The sequence below is a fragment of the Anarrhichthys ocellatus genome, unplaced genomic scaffold (genome assembly GCF_004355925.1).
Source record: "Anarrhichthys ocellatus isolate YVR2014 unplaced genomic scaffold, GSC_Weel_1.0 scaffold136, whole genome shotgun sequence".
NCBI classification, from domain to species: domain Eukaryota; kingdom Metazoa; phylum Chordata; class Actinopteri; order Perciformes; family Anarhichadidae; genus Anarrhichthys; species Anarrhichthys ocellatus.
In genome coordinates, this window is record NW_022280166.1 from 59,868 (window position 1) to 74,591 (window position 14,724).

Here is a 14,724-nt window from a genome sequence, read left to right on the forward strand (position 1 = left end):
CCCCCCACCCCTGGGTTCACTGTGTTTGAACGCGGCCCCCCCCCCCCCCCCCCAAAAAACGGTGACAAGTTTGCAGGTATGTGTATATGTAAAACATTCATTTTATTGTGTGTACAAAAAGTAGTTCAACAGTTAATCATGAATGAAAACTCACAGTTGGCATGCTGCCGCCCCCTGGTTAAATGTTGTCAAAAGAAACATCACAAAGTCACATCTATAGTGTAGCACAGCTGGTCACAGAGTCATGGGACAGCCCCTCCAGGGACAGCTTACTGCCTCAGAAGCTTTTCCAAAAATACTCCTGAATACAGACATTTATTTATTTTCTGATTCGAGTTTAAAAAATTGGACCTCAGCTGCAAACTGTGCTATTGTTTAAGGATGGTCATGCATACGAATATGCAACATGTAGATCAAAGGAAGTTGTTCTTGTTGAGACTGAAGCTTCATTATTTGACATCTCAATGGAACTTACAGTGATTGGAAAAGTGTGACCAGAGTTCATGACAAGGTGATATACTGCAGAGATCCGCTCAATACACATTCATTCTTGTGCTACAATCATGAGAATTCCTGGAGGGACTGAATTACCATTCCACATGTCAGAGCCTTACAGTATTAACTTCAGAGTCAGTTAGTCGAACACTGGCACACTTCAGAGCTGGTCAGCTGGACAAGAAGCCCGTCTGAGGCCGAGGACACACAACACCGCAGTAGTGTTCAGGCTCCTGAAATATCTTTAAGGTAATATACACCCAACCATAATCATCACAGAAATCCCAAAACACTCAAATAAGAAATGAAGTATATGGTGGTAACAAAGTGATTACATAGAAGAGTACTCTATAGAAAAATAACTAGCGATGTAAAGCACGGCATACAGACACAAGAAAATATGGAGTTTCTCCATGATGGCACACAAGGCTGAGAGCAACACTGTGCGTGATGTAACTCAGGACACCTCTCCAGCTTGTGAGTCCAATGTTCAGCCGGTCACAAGGCTTCTCTAAACAGAATACCTCAGACTCACAGCAGTCACGCTGCTCCGTACCGTCCCATCAGGGTCAGACTCGTATTACAACAGAGCCACATGGACACACAAGCAGGAGTTAAACTAGTTCCATGGCTGTGGACCTACCTACTATCACAACCTCTCATACAGGAGAGGCTCCTATCACTTTGCTTGTCCCAGTTAGCCGAGGCTGTGCTTCCGTACACTTCACCACTCGTTACATGACAGCGTGAGCAGAAAAGGTGGCGCTTGTTGTTTCACAGGTCAGTGAGAGAGCACTGACATCAGTGATTCACTGAAGAACAGTTACACGTCAGCCACTGAAGCTGGTGACCACTCCTCAGATGTCAGAGGGCACTAAAGCGTTTCATTCCATGGTGTTGTTCAGATACCTAAAGCGAGCCATCGGCCGGACCGTCACATGTCCCGGCTGTCTTTGCAGCAGAGGGATGCTCATGTAAGGACCAGGCGTGTCAAAGGTTTGGACTTCAGCTATGATGAGAGCAACATTTGTGATTTCAGATATTGGGCTCCATGATACAAAATTGACTTGACCTGGCTTCTCTACAAAAGACATAAATAAAGAATTCAGAGGAAATCTATCTAACCACACAAACATCTTTTATAGATGGGAAACACTTAAAAGCTTTGATTATGGAGGAAAAAAAGCGTTCTCCAAAATGTAATTAAGACCTGCCCACGGTTTAACACTACAGTAGAGCTCATCATATATTTATGGTGCTTTCAGTTGATTCCTGAGCAACAGTTACACAATGTGTTCTAGGCTAGTGAACCACCGACATGAGAGGAGGAGGAGGGAGGGGGGGTCTGATCAGTGTCATAAAAGCAGGTCCAGAAATACAAAGGGCAGTAAAAAGAGTCCATTAGTCCAAAAATTCTAATATTGTCTTGAACAGTAAAAAAAACATAATGATGAGGGAAGGGACAAGATCATATCGAAAACAATATAGAATGGGGAAGTGAAAGCCAACGGAAGAGGAAGGCTTCACATGATGACACACTCTCTGGAGGACACCTTTCCCTGTGGAGAGACCAGACACTGAAGATTATCACGAGAAACATTTTATCAGCCATATATTATATATATATATACATATATATATGTATTTTACGGTCTGGGGTACCGACTTGATTTGATGCAAACCGGCTGAACTGGCATTTGTCACTGTGACACGTAGCATTCACGAGCAGCCTGTGCTAACATCACGGTGCTCAATGTGTCGCAGGAGAGCTGGACTAATACATGGACACAAAGCATCCAGCTGAACATCAGCCAACACGCTGTCATGCTCTTCCTCTGGGCTCCGCCTCTTTTCAAAGGCATACGATTATCAGGAACGGTCACATGATTAACATAATATAGCGTTTGTTTATGAAGGGACTAACACAGAGCCCTGGTCACGGTTCAGTAGAGGTGGGAGTCAACACCAGCATATACAGCAAGAGGAACTAATTAGAGCTCACTGTGATAAAACACCTGACAGCAAGATATCAACCACTGTTGCATGACTAACTTTCGGCAAACATGGAACTGGCCTCTCTGATATAAATGGTGTGGACAAAATAATAAAAACACCGTTCGATGAAACTCACCGTTTCTGCCTCTTCCTCCTCTTCCTCTCCATTCTCGACCTCCACCTCAGTCTTGGATACGCTCCTCGTGGCCACCTCCTGCAGGACAGTCAGACTCATGACTCAAAACACACAGCCCAGTGCAGCGCTGCAGAGCCGGGAACCACGTTCAACACGCACACCAAATCAACACTGAAGTCTTTACCTCGCCATCAGCGTTGACCAAAGTGGTGACGATGTCATTTCCTGTGCCCCAGGAGGTCTGGCTCTTCCACAGCAGGTCAGATGGTGGACTGTGGGCCACGCCAGCATCAGCAGACCACACCTGTACACACACACAGTGCAGGTTAATACATCACATGTTCAAAGACTGCAGACGCCACTCAAACACGCTGACACAGAAATAACATCAGCCGATACTAAACATCAATCAGCTGCTTTATACCACGGAGGGATCTCAACCACAGCTCCTCAGCAGCAGGTCCCTGAGACAGAGGTGTGAACAGTAACATCTACAGCATTCACTGAACCGAACCTTTAAGCCTGGATACAAATTATACATTTATTATATTATACACTGTATACAAAGTAGCGCTGGGCCATAATTTGTTTTCTTTTAACTGTTACCACTCCAGTAAAGTGAGCCTAAAAGGCCTATCCAAGGCATACCCGGAGTCAACTGAAAGCTGTTCTTGAACCATTGGGAGTACATGCATGGTCTTGGGCTCTTTTGAAAGGTAACACTCTGAAGTTTTTCCCCCAACAGAATCACTCCAAGTGCTACTGGCATTGAGTAATAGCAGTTTGAACACACTGAAGGAGAATATTTCTTTGCAAACCGATGCCTGCAGATGACTATAGCTGGGACTTATTCGCTGGAAAACACAATGGGACCACAGCATCAATTTAAGCTTATTTATGTCTAAATACAGTAATCTATAAGTTGTTTCGCCATTATTTACTTTCCTAAAGTCTCCAAAACTCTCAAAAACCACACTTTGTATTTACTGCACGGTCACAGGGACCTGACTCGCGGTTACGCAGTGACTTCCGTGTTCTGGCTCTAAATCTAACCCCTGAAGCTGCATATCGTAATTTTTGAAATTTCATTGGCTATACGAAGCGTCAGTCATCAGAACGATCGGTTGCAATTTGCTCAAGCTTTACACAAAAGCAGAGGGGCAGGCACTTTCCTGCAACGCGGACTCTCAAATGAGGTGTCAATCTAAAGGTCAGAGTGCAGCTGCCATTTTGAGACACAGACCGTCTCTGTTTACAACTGAAGTTACGACAGAAAATACATAACTAATTAGGCATATCTGCCAGCTAATTTGAAATGATGCAACAGCAGTCCATGGGTATTTATGGACGTAATAATGTTTTGGACTAAATATTTTACTGGATTGGATCGTCTGGACCTTTGGCAATGTAACAAGACCGCTTTTGTTGGAATATTATCGATGGGTGGATTTCTATGAGGCTTCATCGGTGAGTTGCCTCGATTTTGTAACTGCTCGTTTGTTGGTTGGTGGTCTGACAGAGGCGTTGATTGTACCTGCAGTTGTGATTGTATCTTGAAATGGTTTGCATCAATCGAATCACAAGAATCTTAGCGTTCCAAAGAGATGTCGCATCAGTGCCTACCTATACATATCAGTTGTGTACATGACACAGATGTACAGTTAACACTCCAAAAGACCGTGGGCGGGCCGTCGGAGTGTTAACAGGTTTTAATAGAATCGCATCGTGATGAAATCATATATCGATATACCTTGATACACAATTAAGACGTCTCAATGTACAATAACAGGCACATGCTAACTCAAATCTATCAGAAAACCTGATTACGCACTTAAGTTCATTATTGAATGAGAAAATACTCTTATATTTCATTTGTCAAGTGATTAATTCATACAAGTGTTACAGAACCATGTGGTTATTTCATATAGACACAGAGACATGCTCTGTGGTTATACATATAGTTATGGAGATATGAAGTGAAGATTTGGCCCCGATAAAGAGTAGCAACTAGTCTTCTTGATATTTCTCACCGTCACAGACTGCCCAGCTTTGAGGACGAACTTTGGGGAGAACTTGTAGACGACCTCGTCCCCATCGTCCACCTGTCTCTTCAACCTCCAGTTGCCCAGCGGCTGGTCCTACGACACACAAGAAAACGTATACAAGACCTTTTGACAGAAGGCCTTAGGCTGACTTTGTACTCTTCCTGTAATGACCAGCATTTACTGCCATCGTAGTTGAATAAATCCAACCTTCATGTCTTTCTGTCACTATGAGGCCAGTCTTACTCACCTGAGTGCTATCATTGGTCAGTGTGACTGCGTTTCCGTCCATATCAGTGGGTGATATGGTGACTGCTCCGCTAGCCGTGGCTTCTTCAGACACCAGCAGCTGCCCCTCTGGCACATCCATAGCCTCGGCCTCCACCCTCTTTCTTTTGGAGCGAGAGGAGGAGGATCCTGTTAGCCTGGAAACAGTGACTCGAGCAGACGGGCTGGGGGACAGCTTCAGTCTGTAAAAGGGACAAGCAGTCACTAGAGAATTATGGTGGAGATACACCAAATCCAGACAGGACCCCAAACGGTCCGGCTTGCTCTGGCAGGTGGTTGGGTGACAAACTTTTTGATCAACACGGCCTAGTTTGATCTAGGACCTAATTTGCATAAAGTCATGATAATGCAGTGTTTCCCCTACCATTGTATTAGGGGGGCAGCGCCCCCCCCCCCCCCTGAAGGTGGAGTTCATTTTGTTTTCTCTATAGCGCCAGATCACAGCAGAAGTGATTTAAGGGTCCCTTTCCTATAGAACAGGTCTATACCGTGTTCTGTTATTAAACAAACTAAACAGCGCGCGCATTGCACATTATGTCCCACAACATTCCATCAGTCAGAGAGTTGTAATGATTGTAATCTAAATAGCAATGACCGACAACATGGGGGAAACTCACAGTCAAACTTCTCGTCTGGAGCACCCCGTCATCTCCAACAACATTTAGCTGTTTCACATAGTGTGTGTGTGTGTGTGTGTGTTGTACCTGTGCTCCTCTCCCTCCAGCAGCTTCCTGTATGCGTTGATCTCCATATCCAGAGCGAGCTTCACGTCCAACAGCTCCTGGTATTCGCTGAGCTGAGCGTTCATCCTGTCTCTCAGTTCGCTCATCTCTTGCTCCCTTCCTTCCATGGCACGGCGGTGCTTGTCTCGCTCTGCTGACAGAATCTCCTCCAGCTCTCTGATGCGATCCTCTGAGGCCACCGCCTTACAACATACAAGCGACGATCAGCATGACCATTCATTAATAAAGCCAATTAGCAATAGAAATGCTGAAGCTGAAATGGTGAGGTTTGTGTTCCACAGCAGTACCTGTTTCTGCAGGGCGCTGAGCTGATACCCAAGGCTCTCTATTCTCATACGGGACTCCTGCAGCTCCTCCCTGGCCGAGCCCATTGCCTTGTCATTGATCTCAGAGGACACCTTGGCATTATCCAGCTGGAGTGAGAACAAGACGGACTTTGTTAGTGAGTCAAAGCTTCAGAGATAAAAGGAAAAGAGAAGGATTTGTGGCTCACCTTGGACTGGAAGGTTTGCTCCAGTTCCCCCTTATACACAGAGACTTGCTCGTCATGTTGCCTTCTCAGGTCCTGATGGGATCACACAAACATTATTGTTACCAATTCTCAAACAAAGGCTCCTCCTTAATAGTCATGTTGTAAATTCAGCAAATTGCATATTTCCACCACACTGGTTCCAGTAACATAACAGAACCATGTTGTCAGTCACAACGCTGTTTCTCTACTTCACACAGATTACTGAGCTTTGACTTGGTTTCTGTCTTCATGGAGACATAAGTGCATGTCTCTGTTGTAGTGCAGTGCTAAGCATCAAGTTGCTGGCTGTTATGGTCTTTAACTGCACTCATTCGGGCAAAACATGATGAAATGGACTTGTAGCTTTGATTTTCACTACAATATCAAAGTCCTGCTCCTCTATGGAAACAGCACAACCATGACTAGAAGTAGAGAGAACTGAAATATGTCGTTAGTGCAGTATAACACAGATAGAATGCAATGAATCCTAAAAATAGAAGGAAAAAAACGCCAGTTGCATTTCTTTGATAATCTATTTTACAAAAATTGGCAAACAGTGGAATCTATTTATAAAACATGTTTCCAAGTTGTGTGTTTAGTGGCCTGCAGTTGAAGTTTCACGGAATTTTTGTCACATGACTGTTGGTCTCAGCCGAGTCAATCATGGTTTCCTAGGTGCACTGAGGAGCGCAGAGTGTTATCTTTTTTTAGAGGATGTGGTTCATTTAAATGGTTTATGTGGGTCGAGATATTAAATGAGACATGTAGAATCAAAAGTTTGTCATTAGATATCCAAATTATAAGATTTGTTTTTGATGCTTTTTCTGGCAGAAGTGTTCGTGGTATGTTCAAGGACCGTCGGAAAGCTGAAAATCTGCCACTAATGTCAGTTTGTCGTTTTTGCAATTATTTGAAGAAAACATGATTTTCAATCCCGCCGCCTGGTTTTGGGGTTCAGAGGGTTAACGACAGACACATTGAAATGTGTGGAGGGAAACCCATGGCATTCCCTGCTTTGCCTCTGCGATGTGATTGGCTCTCGCTGTTGTCAAGCGACCAACAGTATATAAAGATTTCATATATTCATATCAACCCCATATTTGCAGTCTTCATCACTGATATTACTATACATGTACCCATATATTGCTTCTATTGCCCCGCCCTCCCACAGACATGAAAGCGGTCACTATTCATCCCAACATACCTGTAAAGCCGATGCCAGTTTAAACTCATAGTCGTGTCTGACTCCAGAGTCCACCTCCACTACCCTGTGCTCCTTTCGACGCCGAGACTCACGCACCTCCTGAACACAAGGAAGACGACCGGAGAGCAGAAACATACAGTATATAGTTAATATGTTGAACCAATACATTTGACCAGTGTTTTCTAATGTTGCATGTCATTCACTTCTACGTGAATAATAGATCAGGGAAACAATGATTTTGGGGTTATCTACATGCCATTGGCCCACACACGCTTACCTCTTCAAACATGCCCTTCCTGAACTCCAGGTCTTCACTCAGTGACTGACAGCGGTTCTCCAAGTCTACACGCATCAGTGTCTCCGCCTCCAGCTGGCGCTTGGCAACAGCATGGCTGTCCTCTGCCTATAAGAAATATTAGCAGAAGGAAACTCAACATAGATTGAACTGACTGAGCCATCATGAGCTACCCGAGATAGAAAAGCTGAGAAGAACTAAACGTCGCTGTGGATTCTGGTCCTCTGAGTAGGACATTTGAATTACTTTATATACTTAATTATGTACTACTTAATAACAGATCAACATTTATATATTTTCTATTAAGAATCTGAAACGGCAAAGTAACTAGTAAAGTTACAGAAAATGGAAATACTCAATTGAAGTACAAGTACCCTCAACATTGAACTTAAATGTACTACGTACTACATTTCACCAATATTAGAGCACAAAGTTCTTCACAGACCTAGCGTTTTAATTTAGGTATCTAAATGCAACAGATTGATGCAGTTAACTTGAAAATGTACAACATTTTCTTGCGGGGAAGTGCTCCCCTTCAGTCTCACAATGTCCTGTAGGAAACAAGTTTCAGAGAACACACACAGACTATTTAACCCTTTAAAACAGATGACCTTGCAGTACTCACCTTAGCCAGCAGGCTCTTGACATCAGCCAGCTCAGAAGTCAGAGTCGCATTCTGGCTTAGAGCTGTAGAAAGAGCTGCTTCGCTCTTGTGCAGCTGGCCCTCCAGACCACTGGCCCTGGACACCGCTGCAGCAAGATCCCCATCCTTCTTCTTAGCACTGGAACACATGGACAGAGGAGGAGAACACAGTTATGGCTTCATACTGCCCGCTGACACCAAACACTGATCTGGTCTCCAGATTCATCTGATCTCAAACAAGGTGACCTGTGTATTGTATCATATCACCTGCGTGTGGCTTCTTCCAGGTCCGCCTGAGCCTTGCCCAGGTCTATCTGGAGCCTGGCTCTCTCTCTAGCAGTTTCATCCAGAACCCGTCGAGCATCAGCTAACTCTGCCTCATACAGAGCCTTCAGGCCGGTCACCTAAAGAGAGGGACACACAGTCATTACTAGATGACTTGGCTGGGTTAAATAAAAATAAAATGACAACACACTATTCACACACATTCAGTGTATGAATGGGTGAATGACGTGTAGTGTGCAGTGCTTTGAGTGGTCAGCAGACTAGAAAGGCCTACATAAGTACAAGTCCATTTACCATCTTATACCCTACAATTCTCAATTCCTTTATTTACCTTCACATAGATGAAGTGGTGAGGCCAACTAACAGTACTGTTGGCTTCAGGGGAACAGGAGGCATTGAGACCGACACACTTATATTCCACCACCAGTTCAGGTACTTTAAAGGTTCTCTATGCCACGTTCAGAGTATTAATACAGCAGAATGACTTTAAAACGTCATGTGAAGTCTGCCTGGCGCTTTCACTTAACCATGCTATAGCAGGGCATTCTTCTACATCATGTTACGTTTGATTGTGCACGTTTGCAGTGAAGTGAAGTTGCACAAAAATAAATGAAAACTCATAACTCGCTCATATTATATATTGGCGCGCAGAACCACCCGCCTTAATCTTCCCGGTTACGTTATGTTTGAACGCAGATTGGGGAACGCGATCGCGCGTGCTTTATTAACTGTGACAAAGTAAAATTATAGCAATCGTGATATTGTTATGTCACGCAAACTTACCATGAAACAATATTTGACACAACACCGGTAAACTAACATGAATTAGTAAACACAATATCGGGTGAAATTGTTAGTTAATTCAGATGTTTAATGGGAAATTGGCAGCTATAACGAACAAGGGTTAGTTCCTATCCATTTATTCACGTGAACGTATTGTTTAACGAGCTCTAGATCCGCTGAAGCTCTGGTTCACGTTACTGGTGGCCAGGTGGTCTGCGGCTGAAAGAATAGTTGGCTCGTTTTTGTTCGACTCACCTCTCTAGTAGTCACTTCCTCTTTCTCGGACACTTTGAACATCAACCGGTCGTTCTCCAGTTCCAATGACCGAACGCGGTCGATATAAACGGCCAGCCTATCGTTCAGGTGCTGCAAATCTTGTTTTTCTTGTAGGCGAGAGATCCGGGTCGGGGAGAGGGGTGTCGAGGCCGCCGTCCGGCCAGCTTCACGGCTTGGGGTAGCTGTCGCCATGACGGTTCTTTCAACAATCCTAAGTTTGCTTCTTCACTCCGTGAGCAATAAAGATAAACGTATCTACTCCGGTCGTTAAACGGGGACGCAAAACCAGTGTATTTCCTTAATCAGCGATAGGAGGTCAATCAATGAGTCGAGTGCTCATGCAATGTCTCAGAGTATAGTAAAACCCGCTGAAACACTGATGTGATTCCAAGATGGCCGACCCCTCGATCAAGACCGCGCCAAAAGCAGAGACCGCTTCCTGTCTCGCAATGGATGATGGGAGAATGGAAAAGAGAGAAAAACCCACACATGCACACATTCTTGTTTAGCAAGAATGGAGTCCAAATATTTTACATTATTTTTTGAACATGTTATGTTTTGATTCTTTACCTATGACGGGCATATACTATAAATCTATTGCTTATTATCCTTCACGTCGAAAGGAGTCAGCTGAGGTGGTTCGGGCATCTAATTAGGATGCCTCCTGAACGCCTCCCACTGGAGGTTTTCCAGGCACGTCCAACTGGGAAGAGACCCCGGGGAAGACCCAGAACACGCTGGAGAGATTACATCTCCCAGCTGGCCTGGGAACGCCTCGGGATCCCCCAGAATGAGCTGGAACATGTTGCCGGTGAGAGGGAGGTCTGGGTCGGCCTGCTTGACCTGCTGCCACCGCGACCCGACCCCGGATAAGCGGTGGAAAATGGATGGATGGATGGATGAAAGTTGATGACCTTTCACCCAGCCAGCATCTCATAAGCATGTGTGACCCTTATTATTGCCAAATTATATATACGTAGATGTAAGACAAAGACTTTGAACTGTACATAAAACTATTAAACGCCGTTCTAACAAAAAGGCCCTGAAAACTAACAACATGCATTGCTCGTGATCACAGATATTCCCTTTTTGATTAATATTATTATTATTTTCATTTTTTACGTTTTTATTTCTTTCTATATTCTTCTACAGTTGCAGCTGCCCTCCCTGGCATGTAGATGTGCAATTTGTAAAATAAATTAAAATAAAAACATCCACACACACATATTCTTGTTAAGAATCTACAACCACATATACACCCTACATGCAATTGTACACTGTAAGGAATATTCTACATCCATGAATGAGTTGAGAATGACTACAGGTAATAATCACTTTACTTATTCAATTCATTCAGTTCAGTTAAAAAATGTGTCTATGTAGTTTAGTTAGTATGTTTGGAACACATAATAAAGACAAGAAAAATAAGAAAAAGTGTTTTTCTGTGTGTTATTTTCCAGGAGACCATTCCTCCAAAGCAAGCCAAAACAATATTGTTAGTTATGAAAGCACAAATTCTTTACAATTGGACAATGCAAAAATAAATGCACAACAGTATACTCTTGGCCTCATATTCTAGTTTGTTTATTGTTTAAACAATATTTAAAAAAACGTTTCTTAATTCAAATGGAATTATTTAAAAGAAATATCATCAGACTCCCACCATAATTTATATTTGTTCTTTTTCTACATCCACAGTCCAATCCAAAGGTTTCAAACAACCTCTTTGGTACTTGCACCAGCCTGGACCACAAATCAAACAGCAGTACCGATTCCGGCCGGCAGGGGCACTGCTCTACTGGCGCACAAGCAGAAGTGTCTTCCGGGTCAAACCTTTCATTACCCCGCCTCTCTCCTCCAGCAGTCCTTCCGGTTTGCCCGCTATCGTAGACAGCAGGTAAGATTTAAATGTTGAAAAGTATCAGCTAAAAGCCACGGCTAATCTCCGCCATCCGTCCGTTTCTACCGAACAAATTGAAACTACGGTGAACTAATGACTTCACCTAACGTCTGAGCCCAGTATTATAGCGCAACAACAAGTGAAATAGCTGTAAATGTGTTGCCCCGTCAGTGACTAACCAGCATCCATGTTTCTGTTCGTTCAGCGCACTCAAGCAGCCAACTATTCCGTATTTAACGAGACTTACAGTCGCGATACGACGCAGTATGTACGGAGACAAATTATAATACGTTTACTTTTTATGTAAATAAACACTACACGTTCTCCCGCGAATGATACTATATTGCTACCGCACTCTTAATGTTACCCAGTAATTGTGAATCATAATGCCTTACTTCAGTGGACCAATGTGAATGTTGAACAGTAGTTGTGATTTGTACAGTGAAATGCTGCTGTTGGAGCCAATTCGAGGTGTCTGTCCCAAAGCATCTAGTGGAAACCACTTGTTAGGGTCTGTCCTCATGCTTGTGTGCTTTCTCCTGTAGACATGGCTATTCGCTACCCTATGGCTGTTGGCCTTAACAAAGGTCATCCAGTCACCAAGAATGTGACTACTCCCAAACACAGCCGCCGGCGTGGGGTGAGTATCTGTCTGCTGTTGACAATAGTGACTACTGGACATCTTGTTCAGTATTTCTTTCCTACTTCATGAAGCATAGTTTTCAGATGACACCATGACGTTTCACAAGTGTTTTGCAGTTTGTTCATACAGATGTGTGAAATCCTCAGCTTTAAGGTGATAAATGTGATTAGGGTCAGAGACTGAATGTTTCACAGCTGAGCTTCAGAGACCACAGTCAGTAAAAGGATGCTAACTCATTTTTTTTTTTAATTTAACCAGGTGAGTCCCATTGAGATTAAAAATCTCTTTTTCAAGGGACACCTGGCCAAGACAGGCAGCAACATAAGAAACACATAGTTACAGACAGAAAACACAGAACAAGACAAGTTAAAAGAAACTAAAAGTTAAGAGACAGTGACGTAACCGAGTTAATTTAAAAAACATTGACGTTTTTGGGAACCTGCTTAATTAGCGGTGTGCTGCCCTTGTCCTGGTTCGGACTAACTTCTAGCCTCAAACACTGGGGGCAGCTGGCTTTTCAGGGATATTAACTTAATCCAGGATCGCCAAAATTAAGTAACCAGTTTCTGTTGAAGTGCTCTCGTGTCATTAAATGGCACTGGGAACCGGCTAATGGATCAGCTCAAGTTGTCGGGCGTCAGTTTGTTGGTTCGTGTCACCGGCCTCCATCCAAAAGGATTTTCAACGTGATTGTCGCTGGTAGTGTGAACGCAGCATGAGTCAAGGGATACTCAATCCTGCAGCTGACAGTTAACTTCTTTCATGAAATTGGTACAAAGTTCCGCATTTCAAGATCAACAACTTCTGCTACATGTCCTTTTTTAAAGCTGTAGCTCACAGGGCTGATGTGAAAGTTTGATGAGGAATGTTTTCAGTGTTACTTCCATGCTGCACATACACTACTGAAGATATAATATGTTATCAATGGAGTCTGGAGAGATCCCAGTTCAGATAAAGTGGACCATGTTGAAATGCTGTCTTTCCTCTGCAGCGTCTGACCAAACACAGCAAGTTTGTTCGGGACATGATCCGCGAAGTGTGCGGTTTCGCTCCGTATGAGAGGCGAGCCATGGAGCTGCTGAAGGTGTCGAAGGACAAGAGAGCCCTTAAGTTCATCAAGAAGAGGGTGAGTTAGCGTTCTGGTTGTAGCAGCATGTTCCCATTTCTTCTCACCTACAATCACTAATGGCCTGGTGGAAAATGGACTTTCAGTGATCAAGCTTTATATATTATAGAGCAACGGGTACACAGCTTTATACATCTAATGCAGAGTTCATTAATATTTGACACTCGTTCTGGTGTCGAGCTTTTCTCTGAGTCTTGTGTTTGAGGATTGTTGAGTCAGTCTAACGTTGCTGTTCATCCTCCACAGATCGGCACTCACATTCGTGCCAAGAGAAAGAGGGAGGAGCTGAGCAACGTGCTGGCTGCCATGAGGAAGGCCGCCGCCAAGAAGGACTAATCTGTCACTTAATAAAACGTTTGCTAAACTACAAAATCCAGACTGCTGGTCTGTTTGTCTTGCCCATGTACATGATGGTAATCTCTGCTCCACAGTGAGCCTGTTCTATGTGGATGATGTGCTTTCTTTTTGGGAAAATCATCATTAAACATTCAAAATAGCAACATGGCGCACTGCAAATCACAGTGGTGCTATTTAGTAGTTTAAGATATTATTGATACACTTGAGTGTTACAATATTATGTTTTGTGATACTGTCAATTCTCAAACAGTAGATTTTTAATAGTTTGCATGCAAAGATTGGTGACAGACAGTGGCTAAGATTAAACAAAGTAGTGCTTTGATAATACACGGTGATAAAGGCAAAGACGGATCTCACTGTTCTAATTGTGTAAGAAAAGTAGTCTTTACTCAGATTTGATGCTCATGGTGGTGTGTTCATGCCATATTTTTACAAAAATTAGCTTTAAAAAGCAACATGTCCTTGCTTACAGTATCATCTATTGAACCCTGTATAATCTGTCATATCAGATTGTTGCCCACACAGCCCTGGGGTTGATGTAATTCTAAACTAAGGGAAACAAAATGTTTTAGTTTCAGGTCATTCATTGATAAACTAAAAATAAATCCTACACACTCCATTTAAGTTTAATCACCCAACATGCTGCATTCGAAACATTTCATGTTCAGCTTCACACAAATATCATTTGAGAGGTAATGTACTCTGAACTTCTAGTATTAACGGCCGTCTGAGGGAGATTGCAGCAGATTTCATTGAAGATGAACTCTTTCCAGTGTCCGCTTGATTCATTTGTTTTTACTTCATCCTCAAGATGCAGTCAAAGTCTTAAAGAGATTTTCATCGTGATTATGAATCTGGTTTGTACGGTTCTATATTGTTGCCTATGTGTCTTAAACCAGGTGTCGAGTCCCTGTTACCTGATATGTAGCTGTGCCTATGGTGTGATGGGATCTGAATTGTAAGTCTCTGGATAAAAGCACCTGCTAAATGACTAATGTAATA

At 43.2% G+C, this 14,724-nt stretch overlaps 2 protein-coding genes across 2 annotated transcripts; one reads left to right on the plus strand and one right to left on the minus strand.

The window, feature by feature from the left end:
- Positions 1 to 79: 79 nt before the first annotated feature.
- Positions 80 to 10,119, minus strand: lmnb2 (lamin B2). Its single transcript, XM_031877439.1, has 13 exons — positions 9,676 to 10,119; positions 8,620 to 8,756; positions 8,335 to 8,491; positions 7,692 to 7,817; positions 7,415 to 7,513; positions 6,193 to 6,264; positions 5,987 to 6,112; positions 5,661 to 5,881; positions 4,919 to 5,138; positions 4,657 to 4,764; positions 2,811 to 2,930; positions 2,627 to 2,704; positions 80 to 2,054 (listed from the first exon to the last, which is right to left on the minus strand). The coding sequence occupies exons 1-13, from the start codon at positions 9,886 to 9,888 to the stop codon at positions 2,019 to 2,021; spliced, it is 1,713 nt and encodes a 570-aa protein (XP_031733299.1). The 5' UTR covers positions 9,889 to 10,119; the 3' UTR covers positions 80 to 2,018.
- Positions 10,120 to 11,526: 1,407 nt separating this feature from the next.
- Positions 11,527 to 13,737, plus strand: rpl36 (ribosomal protein L36). The gene is made up of 4 exons (XM_031877434.1): positions 11,527 to 11,593; positions 12,142 to 12,236; positions 13,231 to 13,365; positions 13,612 to 13,737. The coding sequence occupies exons 2-4, from the start codon at positions 12,144 to 12,146 to the stop codon at positions 13,699 to 13,701; spliced, it is 318 nt and encodes a 105-aa protein (XP_031733294.1). The 5' UTR covers positions 11,527 to 11,593; positions 12,142 to 12,143; the 3' UTR covers positions 13,702 to 13,737.
- The last annotated feature ends 987 nt before the right edge of the window (positions 13,738 to 14,724 follow it).